The sequence below is a fragment of the Protopterus annectens genome, chromosome 13.part0 (assembly GCF_019279795.1).
Source record: "Protopterus annectens isolate FY-2018-M chromosome 13.part0, PAN1.0, whole genome shotgun sequence".
Classification (NCBI taxonomy): domain Eukaryota; kingdom Metazoa; phylum Chordata; order Ceratodontiformes; family Protopteridae; genus Protopterus; species Protopterus annectens.
In genome coordinates this window covers 695,221,980-695,242,851 of record NC_056747.1, presented here as the reverse complement: position 1 = coordinate 695,242,851, position 20,872 = coordinate 695,221,980, and the positions used below count along the sequence as shown (strand labels likewise).

The following is a 20,872-nucleotide window of genomic DNA, read 5'->3' as shown; positions in this document are numbered from 1 at the left end:
TCACCCAGCCCAGGGTAGATACAGGGAGCTCCTGGAAATACCACTGCTGAATTCCCTTGGCCATTCCCCCAGTAACTGAAGCCTTGGCTGATCCATTTGCTTGTTCATCTTGAGTGAGATTTCCTACCCTCTTTTCCTAAGAAATCTAACCATTTTTACTGGGTGAAGGATTCTTTCCACCACTTAACTACAACCCATGTTGCGTATACATCTGTGATGTCCATAGATGCCACCAAGTGAAATACTGAGACCCCCACAAGGAATGCAGTTCCTCATAACTGGAGAGAGTAAGATTCTTCTCAGGATCGGGAAAAGACACTACTTGTGCTAACTTGCATTTCAGGACCTTAAACAACCAGGCACACATGCTGAAATTCCAGGGGACTTCACTGTCCCATCTCAAGGACAACTCTCGGGGGAAGGGGAGATAACGAGGGGGGGGTAAGTGTTTGAATTATGTAACTCCAATTCCCAAATGGCCAAGAACTCCACAAAACATTGCTGTGATTCTGTAGATGGAAAAAGTTATAGGGTCAGTGCTAAGTAAGCATGTATGGCTGAGGGCCTAGCTTATGTCAGACTATGTGAAGCCATAAATCCTTAATGTCCCATTGGACAAGGAGCTTCTGTTTGGCCACCCTTCAAAAAAGGTATTAAAGAAACTGAGAGAAGAGGAAGACTATTAAGTCTGTCAAGCATTTTTCTGTCCTTTGCACCAAATAGTAGTAGAAACTACCCCACCAAAAGCTGGCCTTGCCACTGATTGCAGGAAAAAAGGAAACACCACAAAAGGTAAGAAACTTCTGTAGAAAAAAAGGCAGGGTAACTGTGGTAAAGTTTATGGAGGCCCTCAGGGCCGAAACTCAGAGAGGGAACAGCTAAGGCTCTTCCATTGTCCTCCATACCCCATCACCCTAAACCCCATCCTAATCCATAAGCTCATGCAGTCTCCATTCCACCATCTCTTGCCCACTAAAGATAGGGTCGCCTTTTAGGCCTCTGTCAGATGGGTTGAAACAATCACATAATGCAGGTTTGTACTCAAGACATTGAAATGGGTGCAAACTGCATTTCATAAAGGCAATATTTTTCCTGTAGCCTTCCAGTACTTGCTGATAAGACACTTTGTTCAGCCTCTTGTGCAAGAACTGCTGATGTAGGGGTCACAGAGTCTCTAATGGTGATGAAGGCAAAGGCTTCTTTCCACAGCCATACTTTGTTATTTAGGCTACATAGGTTAATCCATACTGGTGATAAGGTGGAACGGGTAGAATCTAAGTATGGCATGGATTGGCTACAAAAAAACATTTGATAGTATCCCACATTCATGGATAAAAGAGTGCTTAAAAATGTATAAGATACACCCTACACTGATTGACTACAGCAGACCACTTTTCAATTAAGCTATGATAAAAGGCAGATTATTTTCCCAGGGATAAAAATTCAAAGGTGGATATTCCAGGGTGACACTCTGTTACCATTGCTATTCTGCCTTGCCATTAATCCATTAAGCTGTTTACTTAACAGCTTAGGCCATGGCTACAATTTGGCTCCTAGAAAACAACAAAGCCTAATGACTTCTCATCTTCTCTTTGTCGATGATTTAAAACTGTATAGCTCATCAAATGAGGAACTGAAAGCACAGCAGAAGGTTGTCAAAACTTTTTCAGATGATGATAATAATAAAAGAACTTGAGCAAGAGTGAGTGTGATTAAATACTTGGGAATTGATGAAGGATCAGCAATAAAACATTAACAAATGCGAATAAAACTCAGAAAGGAATGCTTTAGAAGACTTAAATTAATCCTGAGAACAATATTGACATCTAGGAACAAGATCCAAGCTTATAAATAAATTTGCTCTTCCTGTCCTAACATACAGATTTGGAATGATTGACTGGCCCCAAAAAGTGTTGGATAGATTAGATATTAAAACAAGAAGGATGCTTCATGCTCACCAAATGATTTATAAAAATCATTGTATACCAAGATTATATATTCCCCGTTCCGAAGGAGGTTTGGGCCTTCTTGAAACTGATTACATGTATAGATCTGCAATCATGGGACTCAACACATATCTACTGACCTCACAAGATCCAAATGTAGTGAAAGTTTTGAAACATGAGGAGAATAAATCTAAGATGACTTCTCTGCTTAATTTTGCAGAAGCATATCGACGTCAAGCAGGGATGGAAATCAAACCAGAAGTATATAAAAAGCATGCAGCAACTGAATGTGCCAAAAAACAAAAGAAAGAATATAAGGTGAAGGACGAAATGAGAAGGCAAGAAATATGGAAAAATCATAAATATAGTTGCAAGTATAGAAAACTTCTGGAAGAGCCTCATGTTGATCAAGTACAAATGCAGGAATGGTTAAGGAGAGGCGAATTCAAACCAAGAAATGAAAGGTTAATATTGGCAGCCCAAGATAGTAGGCTACGTACGTGCTGGTTTTTAAAGTCCATTGAACATGTGGGAGAAACAGACAAATGTACAGTTTGTAAAACCAAATTAGAAACAGTCACACACCTTGTTGCTGATTGCAACACACTAATGGCAGAAGGACTATATACTGAAAGGTATAATAATGTGGCAAGACTGTTGTACTGGGGATTGTGCAAATATTATGGTATCGAAGTGGCTGAAAAACACTTGAAACATAAGCCACAAAGCATCATAGAAAATGATGAAGTTTATATCACATGGGATCACCTGTTACCAACAGTTCAAAAGGTAGATGCTAGAAAACCGGATATAGTCCAAGGAAAGAAAACAAAAGTAGCATTGATCATTGAAATTGCCATACCCAGTGACTATAATGTCTTGCGTACAAAGAGACACAAAGTTATACAATACCATGATCTGCAGGCAGAAACAAGAGCAATGTGGAAGAAAGATACCCAGACAGTTCCAGTAGTAGTAGGAGCAACGGGTCTTATAAAAACGAATTTACAGTCCTATTTAGATATGTTACCAATCCATGTAACCCCGTGTGAATTGCAGGAGGAGTCATTACTGGGCACATTGCGGGTGCTGCAAAGAGCCCTTTTGGCTGACATCAAAGATTGAAACAGAACTGATTTCATGAACTTTAATTATACTTTGATTTAGGAATGGGGTTCATTCCCATCATGATATTAGAAACCCAAAAGATCTGGAGAAATTAGAAAAAGTGATAAGGTGGCCCGAATGGAGAGGAGATGTGCGGCCCCCTCCCCCGAATGGAGAGGAGATAAATCAAGCAAAGGATAGTAGTATTGCTGGAAAATAATTCATCCTCAAGTCTTCATGAGTACCTTCTCAATAAGATGACACTGATATATATATACATAGCGTATCTCATTGACAGAAATAGGTTAACAATTAAAAAGATAGCTGGGTGCACAAGACCAAGGATAAAAAAAGTGCCCAGTCCTTTTAGGCACACTTGTACCAAGACTAGGAAAAAATGACAGTATGGAATCGTCAAGAGATGGAAACATCCCTGCACTGGGTCTAGGCGAGGCTTATGGGGGGGTGCCGCCCCCCCCTTGTTTGTAGGAGGAAGTAGTCCACAAATATAAAAAAAAAAAAATGAAAGGCCAAAATAGACCATTAAGATGGTAGAGTGTACTTTTGAGGATAAGAAAGAAATTGTGTATTACCATTATGCGAGAAGCCCAGAATTTCCAAATAGAAGATATACAAAAAGATTGAGAGAAATTATAGGAAAGAAAAATACTTGCACAAGAAAAACTGTCAGAAGCTTCATATAAAAATTTGTGTTCATTAGTGCAACATATTTATGAAAAACATTATATAGACCAAGAAACATTGGGCCCTTTAGAAAAAGAAGTGACTGAGGAAGTGCAAAAATAAAAAGAACAAAATTAGAGATTTTTGAAAAGAAATATGGACATAGGAAAGAAAGAGATGCAATATGGTGCAATATTTATGCAAAGAAGTAAACAAAACTAATCAGTACAAAAGAGCAGCACCAAAGAGAACTGAAGAAATATAGGCAAAGGCATCCAGATATATGGAACATTTTACAATATAAAAATAAGAAAACAGAGGAAGAGTAGAAAAGAGAATCAGTAATGGAGAAGTTTAAGAAATAGAAACTGAGGTTATGGATTACCTGCAAAGTGAAGGATTTTAGTGTAGAAAATGTAACTGATAACATCACAGCAGGATAAAGCAATGAATCCCCAAATTAAGGAGAGAGCAGTGGAGCAGGAAACATTTGATCAGTTTCCATATGAAGATACTTTGGAGTCTTCCATAGGAAACCAGTGCAAAAGTTCATTTGGAGTCATACAGCAAGGAAAGGTAAAGGAAACTGTGGCAACTCTTGACACAGTCAGTGTTGTGGAGTGATACATCAGTGAGTTCCCATATGAAAGAGCAATGGATGACAGGATGAAACTGAAAAGAATGTGGCATAGGAAGTTGCTCTGGAACTTTCTGTAGAATGCCTGCAGGAAGGAAATGGAGAACAAAGAATGTGCTCTCAGTTTAGAAGAAAATGGTGTAAGAGAAGAGTTCCATGATTTAATAGAGATGGACAGACGTATTAAGATCAATGAAAGAAATGGACTACAGAAAGTCAGTAAAACTCAAAAAGTTAGACGTTTGATAAAATAAATGAACACAGTAGTTATGACTGTTCATCATTACTGTCCAGCTAAATTGATAGGTAAAGTCTTGCCCCAAAAATACAGGGTAGTAAAGGAAAGGAAGGGGGGAATCAAATGCCATCATGGAAGTATCAAGTAGGGGAAACTGTAAAGCAGTTAAGACAAGAAGTGTCACTAGTAAGAGTATGGAAGAGGGAACAGATCAACAAAAATACTCAGACATGACAAAAGCAATGCGCTGTACCAGAACAGATCAAGATGTATCCTGCACTATCGCAAATAATAAACTAAGACCATCAGCACAGGCAGAAAACTTAGAAGATATGCAGATAAATATAAAGGAAAAGTACAAGTAAGCAATTTATTGATGATCCAAAGGAACTGAAACACCACCAACAAAAAAGAAATGGATACATTTTGGATACATTTTTATGAATATCCTGTAAAACATAACAAAGATGCTGAATACATAGAAGTAAAAGAAAGATTATAAAGTTCAAATGTACAAGATATAAAATGGGATGAAGTAACGGCCAGAGAGACTGAAACAAAGTTAATAAAAGCTTCTAATTGAAAACCCCAGGCCCAGATGCAGTACCTAACTTCTGGCTAAAAGTATTAACATTATTACATGAAGATTTGGCCATGAGTAAGAACTGTTTATATGCACACCCCAAACAGACATCATCCTGGTTAACAACAGGAAAAACAGTACTCCTACTTAAGCACAAACCTGCAAGCTAAAAGCTATAGACCGGTAATGTGCTTTCCAATGCCCTGTAAACTATACACTTGAATCGATGCCAACAGAGTTTATAGTCATGTAAGATGAGCTGTCATAATAGTAGAACAAAAGCTTAACAAAAGAAAGTCATATGGCACAAAGGATCATTTGTTGCTAAGTAATAATGGAGAATTGTAAAAAGGGGAAGAATCTAAGTATGGCATGGATAGACTACAAAAAAGCATTTGACAGTATCCCACATTCATGGATAAGAGAGTGCTTAAATATATTAAGGTGCACCTTACACTGATGTGTTACATTAGAGCAACCATGAAACAATGGCAAACCACTTTGCAGTTAAGCCCTGCTAAAGGATAAATTATTATTCCAGGGATAAAAATCCAAAGAGGAATATTCCAGGGTGGCTGTTGTCAAAGCTGTTGTTTTGTCTTGTCCTTAACCCATTAAGCTGTTTACTTAACATATTTAGGTCATGGCTACAGTTTGGCTCCCAGAAAACAGCAAGTGTAAAGACTTCTCATCTTTTTGTGGATGATGTAAAATTGTATGGTTAATTAGTTAAGGAACTAAAAGCACAGTTGCAAGTGGTCAAAACTTTCCAATGATACAAGATGTCATTTGGTCTTGAAAAATGTGCAAAAGCAACCTTTAAGCAGGAAAGCTGCAGCACCAAGAAAACATCAGCCTTGGACAGGAATGCGATATAAAAAAAACTTGTGCAAGAGGGAGCGTATAAATATTTGAGAATTGATGAAGGCTCTACAACAAAACATGAACAGATGTGAATAAAATTTAGTAAGGGATATTTTAGAAGACTAAAATTAATACCGAAAACAGCTCTGACGTCTAGGACCAAAGTCAAAGCTATAAACCAGTTTGCTCTTCCTGTCCTAACTTAGTTTTGGAGTGATTGGCTGCAGAAGGTGTTGGATCGGTTAGACAGGAAAAAAAGAAGATGCTTCATGCTTACCAAATGATTTATAAAAATCAGTGTGTATACCAAGACTATATATTCCCTGTTCTGAAGGAGGTATGGACCTCCTCGAAACTGACATGTATAGCTTTGCAGTCGTAGGACTGACCTCTCAACACCCAAACATAGTGAAGATTTTAAAACATGAGGAGAATACGTCTTAAGATGACTTTCCTGTTTAGTTTAGCAGAAGCATGTCAGTGTCGCGTGGGAATAGAAATTAAACCAGAAGTAGATAAAAATCAGGTAGCAACTGAATATGCCAAAAAACAAGATAAAGAATTTAAGGTGAAGGATCAGATGAGATGCCAAGAAATGTGGAAACTACATAAAATATAGTTGCAAGTATAGAAAACTCTTGGGACAACTTCATGTTGATCAGGGTTGAATGCAGGAATGGTTAGAGAGGTGAATTTAAACCAAAAGATGAAAGGTTAATATTGGTGGCCAAGATAGTGAACTACATACACGTTGATTTACAAAGTCCATTGAACATGTGGAAGAAACAGACAAATGTAGTTTTTTTGTAAAACAGAATTTGAAAAGTCGCACAATCCTCCATATATAACCTTCTTTAATGATAGAGTTTCTCTCAGAACAAATCCTTCTTTTATCCCTAAGGTTGCTTCGGAGGTTGACATGAATCAGACCATTCATTTACCTGTATTCTTCCCTAATTATACTAACAAAGACTAATATCCGTTACATTCTTTGGACGTTCACAGACCGTTGCGTTCCTACCTACATAGGACTAGGCCTCATAGAAAGTCAGATCAACTGTTCATTGCTTTTTCGCCTAACAGATCGGGGCAAGCAGTCTCTAAGGTTACATTGGCAAGTTGGATTATGGAATGTAGCTCTACGGTTTACTTCCAACAAGGAAAACAACTTCCCCATCCTGTTAGAGCCCACTCAACTAGGTCTATGTCCACTTCTTCAGCCTTCTGTGCTAGAACTTCAGTTGATGAGACCTGTGATGCAGCGACTTGGTCCGCAGCATATCTCATTACAAGTTGGACATTATTTCCAGGAATAAGGCATCTTTTGGTTCTGCGGTGCTCAGGCATATCCTTCCTTTGAGGCCCTTCCAGGGTTTGTGTAGCTAGGGACTCTGACCCATTCATGATGCATAATGAAATGGACAACATCAGATTAGAAGTTATGTACTTAGCATAACTTGGTATCTGTGTTGTCCAGTTTCATTATGTATCACTTCCCACCCTCCTTCCCCCTTCCTTGTGCAGCTGAGAGTAACCTAGAGGTTTAAGGAACCCACTGGCTCCAATTTGGACTCCAGTAGGACTTTTGTTTGTTTCTTTCTAATCTTGGGAATGTCCACCTCATGATTAGGACAGCAAACTCAATTTGAGGGAGTGAGGCATTATGAGAGGAAGGAGGAGTTTGAGGCTCAGATCGTATGTCTGAGAAATGGCTGGCTTGGATCCGAAGACCCATTCGTGATGCATCGTGAAATTGGGCTACACAGGAACCAAGTTATGGTAAGTACATAACTTCTATTCTTGCGGGAGTCGGCTGCTGTGTTCCAAAAAACTGCCTTGAATTCTGATGAAGTCAGCCTGTGGTTGCTGACGAAAGCGCTTAACTGTTGTGGTTTCCCGAATAAAAGTTTTTGAGTACAGGACTGTCAGCAGTTTTTTGGATTTCTGTCATAGCTTCTATTCTGTCCTCTTAGGCAGAACAAAGGAAAACAATTCAAGGGAAAGAGAGCCCACCACAAGAAAAGAATGACAGGATCAAAAAAAGGATATCTGGAGGCCTTCCTGTTTTGACCCCTAGAGGGAAAGTACAGTTGTGTAAAATCTTGCCATAATGGTTGATGTCCTTGCCTTCACCACTGTAGTATTCATTACTAATTGGATTCCTTGTCGTGAAGCCCACTGTCTGGCCAGTTTACCAAAGTCTACCATTGCTTTAAGATATGCTGAACATCACCTACACACACCTTGTGTAGCGCAGGGCATAAAGGTGATTAGGCGTACCATCCTCAGAACTGATTGCCCCAGTAGGGACAACAGTCCAAGGAACACCAAAGAGAACCTGCACATCCAGGAAGAAAAAAAGACTAGGAGGATGAAGGGAGGGAGTGAATACTGCAGCTGTGAAGGCAAGGACATCTACCTGTATGGTAATATTTGACACAACTGTACTATGTCCTTACATTCATCACTGCAGTATTCATTACAAATGGGAGAGTGCCAAAGCTCAAGATGAAACTTGGGAGGAGGAAGCAGCAGCAGAGCCCTCTAAGAAGCCATGAAGAATGGCATCAACAAAAGCAGCTGTAGCTCTGACGATACCATCCAACTGGTAATGTTTGGTAACAGTATGCACAGAAGTCCAGGTAGCAGCTTCAAGAATAGAATTAGTGTCTTAAGCCCTTGAAAAAAGCACCAGAAGAAGCCACAGCCCTAGTAGAACGAGCCTTTACAGAAGAAGGAAGGCTCTCACCATGAAAAGCTTAACAAAAGGAAATTGCATTTGAAATCCAAGTAGAAATAGTTTGCTTGAAAACATCCAAACCTAAAGACCTAGGATGAAATGAAGCAAACAACTGGTCTGAATTTTCTGATAGCTTTAGTTTTATCCAAATAAAATCTGAGCTGTCTATGTGCATCTTAAGGTATGCAGCACCCTCTCGCTGTCAGATTGCAGAGAGGGGAAATAAGTAGGCAAATTAATAGACTAAGTGACAAGCTCATTAACCACCTTGGGCATGAAAGAAAGATTGGTACACAAGGACACACTGTCCTCATGAAATATTAAAAAAAGTGAACAAGTCATAAGAGCTTGCAACTCAGACACCCGTCTGGCAGAACCGTCTTCCAAGAACAGTGTTGCAAGGAAGCTGCAACAACAGGCTCAAAAGGACCCCCTGAATCAGTTTTTCCAGAATTAAGTTAAGATCCCAAGGAGCAGGTCTATTATTAAGGATACCTTTAAGAAATTGCTTGGCTTCAAATCTAGAAGCTAATGGGGGAGTTAAAGGCAGACAAGCAGGAAGAGCTGATAAGTGGGCCTTAATAGATGAATAGGCCAAACCAGCATTGAGCAACTCGCACAAATAAGAGAAGCAAAGGAACATCCACAGAAAGTGGGTCCAGGTCATGAGAAAGACACCAAATAGAAAATCTCTTCCATTTAGACAAGTAGGATTTCCTAGTAGTAGGTTTCCTGCAGCACGTCTTCAGAAAAAAGGTGTCTATGAGGGATCAAAACCCTATCACCCACAGTGTCAGTTAAATCGTGGACAGGTGGAGATGGATGAGAGACCCTTCATCTTGTGTAAGGAGGTCCACCCTGTGAGGTAACTTGTGATGATTGCCCTTGGCTAGATGCAGAAGTAGGGGAGCCATTGCTGTCGCAGCCAAAAGGGAGTCACCAACAAGATTTTGGGAGCATCCTGTTGAATCTTGAACAGGACTCTCTGAATGAGAGGAAGGGGAGGGAGTGCATAAAGAAACATCCCCTTCCAAGAAAATGAGAGGGCGTCCACCTTCCATACCAAAGGACCTGGGACTCTGGCACAAAACAGAGAAAGTTGTTTGTTCCAGGAAAAAGTGACCTTTCTAAACCAATACTTCAGTTCTATAACACAGCTCCACTACATTACAGCAAGGGACGTGGGGATGCATGGCTTCTTCCAACTTGATGGTGGACCTTAACCAAGACTATGCAAGAGAAAGCTCAAGTGGTATCTAAGAAATAGATGGTGCCAGCACACAAGTCCCTGGAATTCCTACATCCCCTATTCAACTCTGAATCAAGAGTTCTCATAGCAGGCACAACAGATGATGCTAAATGAATCTTTCATAATGGAACCCATCACAAACCATAGACTCCTCAAACATAGCTTGTGGGACTTGCACAAGTTGTTTGGGGGATCCAGGGAAATTGGGACAAAATGCAGAAAAAAAGGCATATTTATGTGAGGGAAATTTATGGCAGTGATTTGTAAGTTATCAAGGCCCTCAACCAAATTTGGAAATGGGGAGTTTTGTGCGTTATTATAGACACTGCAGTGATGTGGTACATCTGTGTAAAAACCAAAGGGGGGGGGGTACATTTGTACTGTCTATACAAGCTAGTTGTGGCAGCATGGCTTCTAGCCTAGGAGGCAAGCATTTCCTCTTGGCATCCTTTATCCCTTCTTGAGACAAAGTGCTGTCAGATGAACTAAGCAGAACAGAAGGAGATCTTCACAAATGTATGGATAAGGATATTTTTCTAGATCTGTCCACAGGTATGGAATGCTAGAAAGACACTTTTGCTTCTCCAAAATATAGACAACTACAGACGCTTTGCACAAATGCACCTCATCCAGCACCATGGCCAAGAGCTGGGCTGGTGTGTTTCTGAACACTTTTTTTTCCCAAATCTCTTGTCTGCTCACGATAATACAAAAGGTAATGGAGGAGAAGCCCCAAATACTAGCTGTTTTTGTTCAAGGCAACACTGCTTCTCCCTCCTGGAGGGTATGGTAAGGGCAGAGCCTTTAATGTTGCCTCAGCATATAAAACTTTTGACCCAAAACAAGGGTTTCTAGTACACAACAGCATCTAGACCTTAAAGCCAACAGCATGGACATTTTAACTATCATTCCGTTCAGGCATAAACTTTATTTGTGTTTTCTAGCTTAAGGGAAGCTAGGAGACCTAGTACAAGGACCTTTGGTACCAGAGGAAGGTTCCAGAACCTGATCCTAGTCCACGGTGTGCTAGGTCGTTATCTGTCAGAAATTTTCTAGAAGGCACATTTATCTGTCATTTCAGCGTTCATAGCATGGGAATGCCCCCTCACACACTTGTCTGGTTTACCTGTGAGCAGTTCTTCAAGGGGGTCCTGCACCTGATGCCTCATAAGAAGAACCTTCATTAGCATAGACTTGCATTTATGTCCTAGGAAAAGTAACATTGCCTCCTTTTGAACCAGCTGCTGCTGCAATTGTGCCCCTTGTAGCTTTTTAGTGGTCATGGCTTTTAATTTCAGAACTCCAGCCCCAATGTGGAAAGAGCCCTTTCTATTCCACAAGGTTAGTCACACTTCATATTAATCCTTGAGTGATCTGAGGCATCATTGAAGCAGGTTTTACACATTCCTGTATGTTTTTACACTACCCCCAAAAACAAATGGAAAAAAAGGATCTTGCATTCCCTAGATATGCAGTTGTGATATTTCTTGGACAGAACAAAAGAAATGAGGAAGATGGGCCAGTTTTGTACTCTCTGCACATAGTGAGAAGGGCTGACCTGTTTCTAAGCAGACACTTTTATTGCATCTCCTGCAGTTTCATTCCATGGCAGGACTGTTCCTGCATGGGGGTAGCAGTCAATGAAGTCCCCACTACTTTTCTAAATATGGTCAATACTCTTTATATTTTGGAAACAGACATGTAGTCATGAGTTCACACTTTATCAGAAATGTAACAACATGGATGCCTACTTCAAGGCTAGGGCAATATTTGCCACAGCTTTATTGCAGGATCTTATGTAACCCATAAACTTTGAGAGCCTTCCCAAGAAGGCATGGCTACACTGAGTAAACAATTGGATGAACATAATAAAACTGCTAGGAATGTGCCATAATTGCAAATGTTCAGGTATATCCATTTTCCCTGTTTCCTGCTGTCTCTTCAGGGTTTAGGTGGATGTCCTTCATGGATGCATCTGCAGTCATAACAACTGGGTTGTCCTGTCGTCAGGCAGCCCTTCAGTCGGCCGGATTCCAAAGTCCGGGTCCGGCTTCGGCTGATGTCGCACTTCACCCGACGTCATCTCTGTTGGTCTTCGGGTATATAAGCATCAGCCGACGCCATTTTCTTCAGTCTTTCTTGCCGCGTGGCGCCCGAAGCAGAAGCTGTTCGCAAGTGCCGGTCGGTCGGATCCAGAGATTACTTCTACCGAATACTACTTCGAAGACTTCTAAAGCTAAGTACCCCGTTGGGGAATCTTTCTTGCCTCAGCCGATGTCAGAAAAAGTTAATAATTGTTTAACCTGTGGGAAACAAATACCTCATAAAGATTTCCACTCTTACTGCCTGCCCTGTTTAGGCCCAGCCCACGACGTAGCAGCTTGTTTGTCCTGTGCTTCTTTCAACCGACGAACGCTTAGACGTCGGTCAGAGTTTGCAGAACAGTTTTTCGGTTCTGACTTTGCGTACATTATGCCGTCGGACCCTACGACTTCGCATTCTGCCAAAAACGAAAAAAAGACCGACACTCGCGGTCCGCGGTTTCGGCCGAAACCATGGTTAAGCAAACCGCGAGTGTCTCGGTTTCGGCCGAAACCGAGAAAACTGATCAAACTACACCTGAAACTATCACTACAACTGAGGTCCCTGCTAACACTCTTGAATCGGCCTCAGAAATTTTACCCACTACGGTGCTTACCACTGACTTATCAGACACCATTCCCTTGGATGTCTCTACCCCAGCACGTGGTGCTGCTAGGCCTCCAGCAGCCATGTCCATTAAGGCCTTCGCCAGGGCTAAAGCAGCCAAGACTACTAAAACAGTGCCTGTTAAACCCCTTCCACCAGGCCCTCTGCCAGTTCTCAAATGCTTACCTTGGCAGAAGATTTAATTTCATTAATTAGAGGATCTCAGTCTCACCCAGACAGGGCCTCTCAGCCCCCAGAAAAGAGACCTAGGGCAGAGCCCCCTGAGCCAGTGTCCTCTGATGATTCTGCTGATGAATCAGACATAACTGACCAGCCAGAGGCTCCTTTCTCCAATTTTGAAGATTCTGATGCTGAAGAATCCATTCCAGCTGCTTCCTCCAGAAGAATTCTCCTTTGGGGAAACCTTGCATGCCATGCGAGAACAGTTCCAATGGCAGCAACAGGATTTTTCAGACTCCAGAAAAGACTTAGGACTTTTGCACCTACCACAGCACAGGCCCTTAGCTATCCCTCCTGTGCTCTCTGTGGTGGATGATGCTTTCAATGATGCCTGCTCAGCTCCAGATTCTTTACCCCAGCCCCTGCCAAACCAGACAGATTTTACAGGGTGCCAGATACTCATCACCACCTCTACAAGGCCCCTCTTGCAGACCCGAAACTATATCCCAGGGTCCCAAGGCAGTAGCATGACCATAGCTAAAAGCCCTGTTCCTTCTGAAAGGGAAGCAAGGTCATTAGACAGATGGGGTAAAAAGTTTACACTTCAGCCACTCTTTCAGCTAGAGCTTTAAATTGTCAGTTTCACATGATACAATACCAAGAGTTTATGCTTGATCAGTTAACTAAAAAGCTAACCACTGATGAATCTCTTGATAAGAATTATGTATTAGAAATGGTAAATAACATACAGCAGGTTAGTAACCATTCTTTAAAATGTGGCTATGATGCACTGGAGGCTTCATTTAGATCAGCCATGACTGGCACAGTAATTAGAAGGCATGCATGGCTAAAGGAGCAAGCTTTACCGGATCATGTTAAATCTAAATTGCTTGATGCTCCTATGGATAAATCAAGTTTGTTTGGTACACCTGCCCAGCAGGTTATGAAGAAAATGGAAGAAAAGGCAAAATCAGTCCAGACAGTTAAAGAATTCTTGTAGGTTCAACCCCCAAGGTTTAGCAGGAACTGGCCTGCCAAAAATTGGTCCTTTCCTGACTCCACAAGACCTCAAAGGGGCAGGAATAGATGTTCCAGAGGCAGAAACCAATCCAGAGGAGGTGCCTACAGAGGACGACAGTGGCAAGGTAACAACAGAGGCACAGAATCAACACCTGCCTCTACATCAACACAGCCACAGTGACTTAAACCTAAACCCGCCAACCAGGGAACAAATAGCAGCTCCTCTAGGCGGAAAGCTAACCTTATTTTCAAAAAACTGGCACCACATAACAAAGGACAAGTGGATTTTACGAACCATAGATCAAGGTTACCGGTTCCACTTCCACACTTTACCAGTCAAAAGAGGAATGCCAAACCTACCTCCAAATCAAAAACAGAGGCTCTACAACAGATAATGGAATTAGCAAACATGAGAGCTGTGGAAAAAGTGCCAACAGCAGAGCAAGGAAAGGGTTCTACTCCAGACTATTCCTAGTTCCAAGAAAGGAAAAAGTTGGAGACCAATTCTAGACCTGTCTACCCTAAATACTTACATCATTGTCCCAAAATTCAAAATGCTGACCCTACAGCAACTTCTTCCCATGCTGGGCAAGGAGTGTTGGCTGGTAACTCTAGATCTCAAGGAGGCATACCTGCACGTCCCCATTCGACCTATCTGCAGAAGATACCTCAGATTTCTTGCAGGATCAGAGCACTATCAATTCTCAGCATTGCCCTTTGGCTTATCTACTGCGCCCAGAGTATTCACAAAATGCCTGGCATCAGTAATCGCCATTGCAGACTACAGGGAATTCAAATTTATCCATACCTGGATGACTGTCTGATACAAGGGGACAACAAAAGCAAGCTGACAACAGATTTACAAAGGGTCATTTACTTGCTTCAAGCACTGGGATACACAGTCAATTTACAAAAGTCAAGGCTGATACCATCCCAGACAAGGACTTTCCTGGGAGCGCAATTGGACACAGTAAGACAAATGGCATTCCTAACTACAGAAAAACAAAAAGAACTCCCTCTTTACTTCTTGGCACTAACAAATCTGAACAAGTTAACAGCAAGAAAGGTACTGGAGGCCTTGGGTTTCATGGCATCATGCATAATCTTGGTTCCATTTGCCAGACTACATATGAGAAAGCTTCAGTGGTACCTAAAGAATTTATGGTCCCAACACAGACACAGCCTAGAAACGGAAATTCCACTAATACCATGCTTAAAACAGGAGTTCCTATGGTGGGCTCACGCATGCCAGTCAAACCCAGGCCTGCCCTTTCGCAAAGGTCAAGCAAGCCAGACCATCACAACAGATGCTTCAGACCTGGGATGGGGGGCACATATGCTGGACAAATGCGTGCAAGGATTGTGGACACAGGACCAACTTCACCTGCACATCAACCTAAAAGAAATGCTGGCAGTAAAACTGGCAATCCAAAAGTTCAGACCATTTCTCAAGGAAGGCCAGTTGATGATAAGGACAGACAACACCGCAGTCATGTGGTACATCAACAAACAGGGAGGCACTCATTCCTACCCCTATGCAGAATGGCTTTGGAGCTGTGGACCCTGGCACTCAGCTACAACATCCAGTTACAGGCAATATTTGTACCAGGAAAAGAAAACTCTAGCAGATATGTTAAGCAGGACTACATCGGATGTCCACGAATGGCAGCTGCACCGGACATCTTCAAGACCATCTCGAGAAGAAATGGGGAATGCCTCAGATAGATCTATTCGCATCACCTCTCAATCACCAGCTCAAAAATTCTGCACAAGGACATTCCACCCACTAGCATGGAAAGTGGACTCGCTCTCCTTCAGCTGGAAAGGACTAACAGCATATGCATTCCCACCTCTTCCCTTGATACACAAAGTATTACTAAAAATCAAGGAGGAACGTCCCAAGGATAATCCTGATAGCTCCAAACTGGCCAAGACAACATTGGTACCCACTGCTGAGGAGCATGTCTCGAACAATATGTGGCCAATACCCTGATGCCTTTGATGCTAACTCAGAACAACTACAGCACCATGCATCCAAACCTAAAACGTTGCAACTGACTGCATGGAACATCACATAGCAGCTGCTAATCCACAGCTTTCACAAAGAGTTAAAGACATTATTCTTGAAGCACGCAGACCTTCAACAAGAAGAAACTATGCTGGGAAATGGAAAAGGTTTGTCATTTGGAGCTCAGAAAGGGGTAAAGATGTATCAAACATAGATATGCCCAACATTCTGGAGTATCTGGCCGAACTACTTCATTCAGGCCTGTCCTATTCCTCCATCAAGATTGATGCATCAGCTATTTCAGCAGAATACAGCTTTGATCCACCTGTTTTTTCACACCCTTTGCTCAGGCAGTTCCTCAGAGGAATCAAGAATGTAAAACCTCCAAGGAAACCACCATTACCAGCCTGGGACTTGAACTTTGTGCTAGAAATATTGACTCTATCACCTTTTGAACCAGCAGCAACAGCAGACCTGCAACACCTGTCATGGAAAACTGCTTTCCTACTGGCAATTACTTCAGCAAGGAGGGTTTCAGAACTACAGGCCTTAATGGCAGTGCAACCCTTTCTAATCTTCCACCAAGATAGAGTGTCCATGAGGACTAATCCTACATTTATGCCTAAGGTGGTATCCAGAGTGTCCTTAAACCAGGCAATCCACCTACCTACCTTCTTTCCCAACCCACAAAACAGAGGGAAAGAATACTGCATACCTTGGATGTACATAGACAGCTACGCTACTACTTGGACAGAACAAAAATAGCAGAAAGACTGACCAACTTTTCGTAGCCTATGCAACAGGAAGGGAAGGAAAAGCTATTTCCAAACAGACAATCTCCAAATGGATAGGAAATTGCATACGATTCTGTTACTCCTTCCATGGAAAGCAAATTCCACAGAACATAAGACCTCATTCTACAAGGGCAACAGCCACTACCACAGCCTTCTTACGAGGAGTGGCTACCAAAGACATTATTGAGGCGGCTACTTGGACCTCCGTGCATACATTTGCCAAGCATTATAATTTACCTCTATATTCCAGATCCCGAGCAGGGTTTGCCACTGCTGTTCTGCAAGGGATCCTAAACACACCATAATCTACCTTTATCCTCCTCCCCTAGTTGGCTATGGTATTCTACCCAGTTGTTATGACTGCAGATGCATCCATGAAGGACATAGTACAGTTTTGTACCTACCATAAATGTAGATGTCCGAATTGGATAGCATCTGCAGTCAGGATTACCCTCCCTCCTTCCCTCTGTGGTACTCCTAGGGTGTTTACCCTTCTAATAGCTAGCTAGTGGGGACTTCTTTCATGGTGTATTTGTTTGTATTTATGTACATACATGCTTATTTTTGTGTTTACCTCTATCTTTTGGAAACATTGGCATCTATCCAAAATTTTTTAGCCTTCTAGAGGGCTTCTGGCATCTGGGGCAAGAAACACTGAAGAAAATGGCGTCGGCTGATGCTTATATACCCGAAGACCAACAGAGATGACGTCGGGTGAAGTGCGACATCAGCCGAAGCCGGACCCGGACTTTGGAATCCGGCCGACTGAAGGGCTGCCTGACGACAGGACAACCCAGTTGTTATGACTGCAGATGCTATCCAATTCGGACATCTACATTTATGGTAGGTACAAAACTGTACTGTATCCACTATTTTCTAATCCTCACCCTCCCTCTTTATCACCATTACAAGGCACCCTTCCTCCACATATTGTTCTAGCTTTTGAAGAGGCAGCTGATTGAGTCCTTTCCGGTTGAGCAGTCCTTGTCAGGGGTCCCTATTTATAGAGGGACCCTTGTATGTTCTGGTCTCGGACCTCAGCACAAATGGAAACCAAGGCCAAAGATGATGTATTTGGGCAGCCCACTGACTTGATTCCGAAGTGGGAGGGCATCCACCCAGCCAAGAAGAAGGATGCAAAGCGCTGGAAGTGAAGATTTCAATTTCTGTCAGAACTTCATCAGACTTTCTGCATGCTGAATGTATGGTCAGAGAGCAGTGTGGGGTTTGCTGTTGCAATCTCCATTGCTATTTCCTCTACAGCTTTTGTACTGTACCTTAAGTAAAGGAATATGATATTACAGTTGTGTGAGCAGCTCCCCCCTGGTTTACTTGGTCTTTTCAGTCCAATTTGCCAGGTCAGGTCCCATTGAATTTTTCTGGAATTCTTCTGTTTACCTTTTTTTTTTCCTCCATTTGTGTCCTGGGTTTTGAGTGAGGGGGCTCATGTCATTGTTACCCTAACCTGTACTGTATGTTAGGCATGCATGCTAGGGAACATGGTTCCTCATGCACTTTACTTACCAAGGACTCTAGGAAGCTCTCAGCACTTCTGCAGAAGATGCTATTTTGAATGCTTTTCTGCCCAAAAGAACTGAAAACAAAGTAGGCATCCCTCTCACTGATGTATATTGGCCCACTCTACTGGGGAGGACCTGTGTTCATTTGGACACAGGAGAAAAGCCCTGGAAACTCCAGATATCCCCTTCAGCCAAAAAAAGAAACCCTGAATACTAATGCAGCAGTGGTCAACCTACTCAGACATCCACTGTTGTGGACAGTTTCTCACACAAGTATACTTTTCTAGTTTTATTTCAGGATACCTTCTACATTCAGTTGATAAGGAAATGTGATATTGACGTGGGCTGTGGGAGGAGAGACGATTCCTAATGTGAATACCAAGATGCAGCTGCATATAGGTTCATAGGTTCATACTAGGCTATCTGCCCTAGGGCATTTATAAGCCTAGCCAGAGTATGTTTGGCTTTCGCCACCCATTTTAAATAAATTTTGCTATGCAGGATACAGGTATAGTTTTGGTTGAATGCACCTTAACTGTTAAGACCTGCAAATGTGGGTTTTACTCTGTCAACAGTAGTTTTGGCACTAAGTGTTATAGGATTGCTCTGTTATGTGGTAGGATCAGTTTGATATCCTGTCATTGGTCACGTCTGAAGAGCTTAAGAATTTTTTTTTCTAACTTTTATTATGTCATTGTCTGATGCTGTTGTGTGATAGCAACATTGTTTGTTCTGAAAATAGTTTTGTCAGCAGTAAGAAAAAAAAAATCTGTTTTAATCCTCACTCCAATTCAGAAATGCATAATACAATTACTGGTGTAGTGAGAAAAGAACTTTGAATGAAACTGTGTTCCTACACCATGGTTTCATGGGAGTATGCGAGGTGGTTCGCTCATGGTCACAGCATGGTCCCACACTCTTATTTGTAATCTTGTATTTATAACTAGTGTGAACAGTGTAATAGAAGTGTGTTTGTGTTAGTACTTGCCATTCCTAAAGCAAATGTGGCCTTTTAAGTATATGTTGACATTGCCTTACTAGTTAAGCTTTCTATGTTGATGTGATTGTAACTGTTCTTTGCATTGATATTATGTGGTTCCATGAAGGGTATTATGTACTACATAGTAACATGCAGAGGGTGTCTTCAAACCCCTCCCCTAGTCATTTGTTGCTGAGGGGTGTCTTGACAGTAGTGACTGCTCTCCTATCGGTTAAAGTTCTTTGACTCTTTTGTTGCATGCAGTTGTGTTTTACTACAACTTGACCAAAGACACACATCCCACTTTTTTGTTTTTGTTGTGTTTTTTAATCTAATAAATCACTTCAAATAAATGGACAGTTTTTCTTTACTGTGTCCTTTTTCTCAGTCTTTATTTTCTTAGTAAAGGAAGAGTTTTAAGTATACAGTACCCGAGTGAGAGTAGTAGTACTATGCCTACAATAACTTGTCTTATTTCTCTTTTAGGTACCCACGGCCATATGAAATGCACCTTTGATGGACATTTAAAATCTCAGGATACTGTGTTGATGAACTTGTATAAACGAGTTTTTCCCAAATGGACTTATGACCCATATGTGCCAGACCCTATACTGTGGGTAAAAAATGAAAATGTTATTGAGATGAACGAGGTGATATAGGGTATTGGCATTACGCTCATGTACTTTTTTATGCAGTTTACGTGTCAGATGTTCTGACTGCCTCAAAGTACAGATCTCAGATTAAGGAGAAGAATGAAGTACCAAATCACGTCTTTCATATTCATTCTGTTGGAAGCTGCAACTCCAAGGATCTGCACTTGACACTGGCTTTGAAAAACATGGGCTCGTATATGTAGTGCTTTGTCTCTCATTACACATTGAACATTTAATAAAAATAAGTTTAACAATAGAAACTGCTGGATGCTGAGTCATTGTAGCGGTTTCCATCTAAATAAGGCACATATGTTTCTGGTCTGCAGTTTCTTTGGTGGTGAGCTGGTGTAGCCAGATTTAAGTGAATGGAGCTTACATTTTCCTAATCTGTGGTGATACAAGAACTTAATTAACTTTATATTATTTTTAATTGGTTCTTCAACATCTGCATGCCAGAATGACATTGCTTAATATACACAGTGTTTGAACAGACGTGACTACACCCATTTAGAGACGCAAGTTAAATGCTCTTGAAATAGTTGATTACATTTTTCAGTTTATATTCTGTATTCTGCTTCTGTCCCATTTCTCTGTGCATTCTGGATATAGAACTGTTAACTTGGTATAGAGGGAAGCAAGACCACATCTGTCATATTGACATACTGTTTGAAGTTGTAAGTAGAGAAAATGTAATCACATTTGCTGTCTTAATTAAATTAAGTACTGTAGTGTAATACAAGGTCAAGACAATGCACTCTGCTATGTCTAGTTTCTTTTTCTTACTAGGTTCATATTTTTATTGCATAGATGCCTGCAACCTTCAATGAGTGAGTTTTGTTAATTCACAGGTTCCTCTTAGCTTAAATTTCAAAGGCTGGATGATTGTTGCACAAAGAATTTACAGGCCAACCCTACAACAGATATCTGACATGGGTGGACTTCTCTGACTGACCATTAAATTTTCCTCTTCAGCAGTTAAGTA

General features: G+C 41.4%; 1 protein-coding gene across 2 annotated transcripts in view; it reads left to right on the top strand.

The window, feature by feature from the left end:
* Positions 1–20,644, top strand: part of TSR1 (TSR1 ribosome maturation factor) — an 895,152-nt gene extending 874,508 nt beyond the window's left edge. For both annotated transcript variants that reach the window (XM_044054379.1, XM_044054378.1), the window contains one exon: positions 19,724–20,644. In XM_044054379.1, the coding sequence (XP_043910314.1) occupies positions 19,724–19,896 (173 nt within the window). In that variant the 3' untranslated portion in view covers positions 19,897–20,644. The remainder of the gene's footprint in view (positions 1–19,723) is intronic.
* The last annotated feature ends 228 nt before the right edge of the window (positions 20,645–20,872 follow it).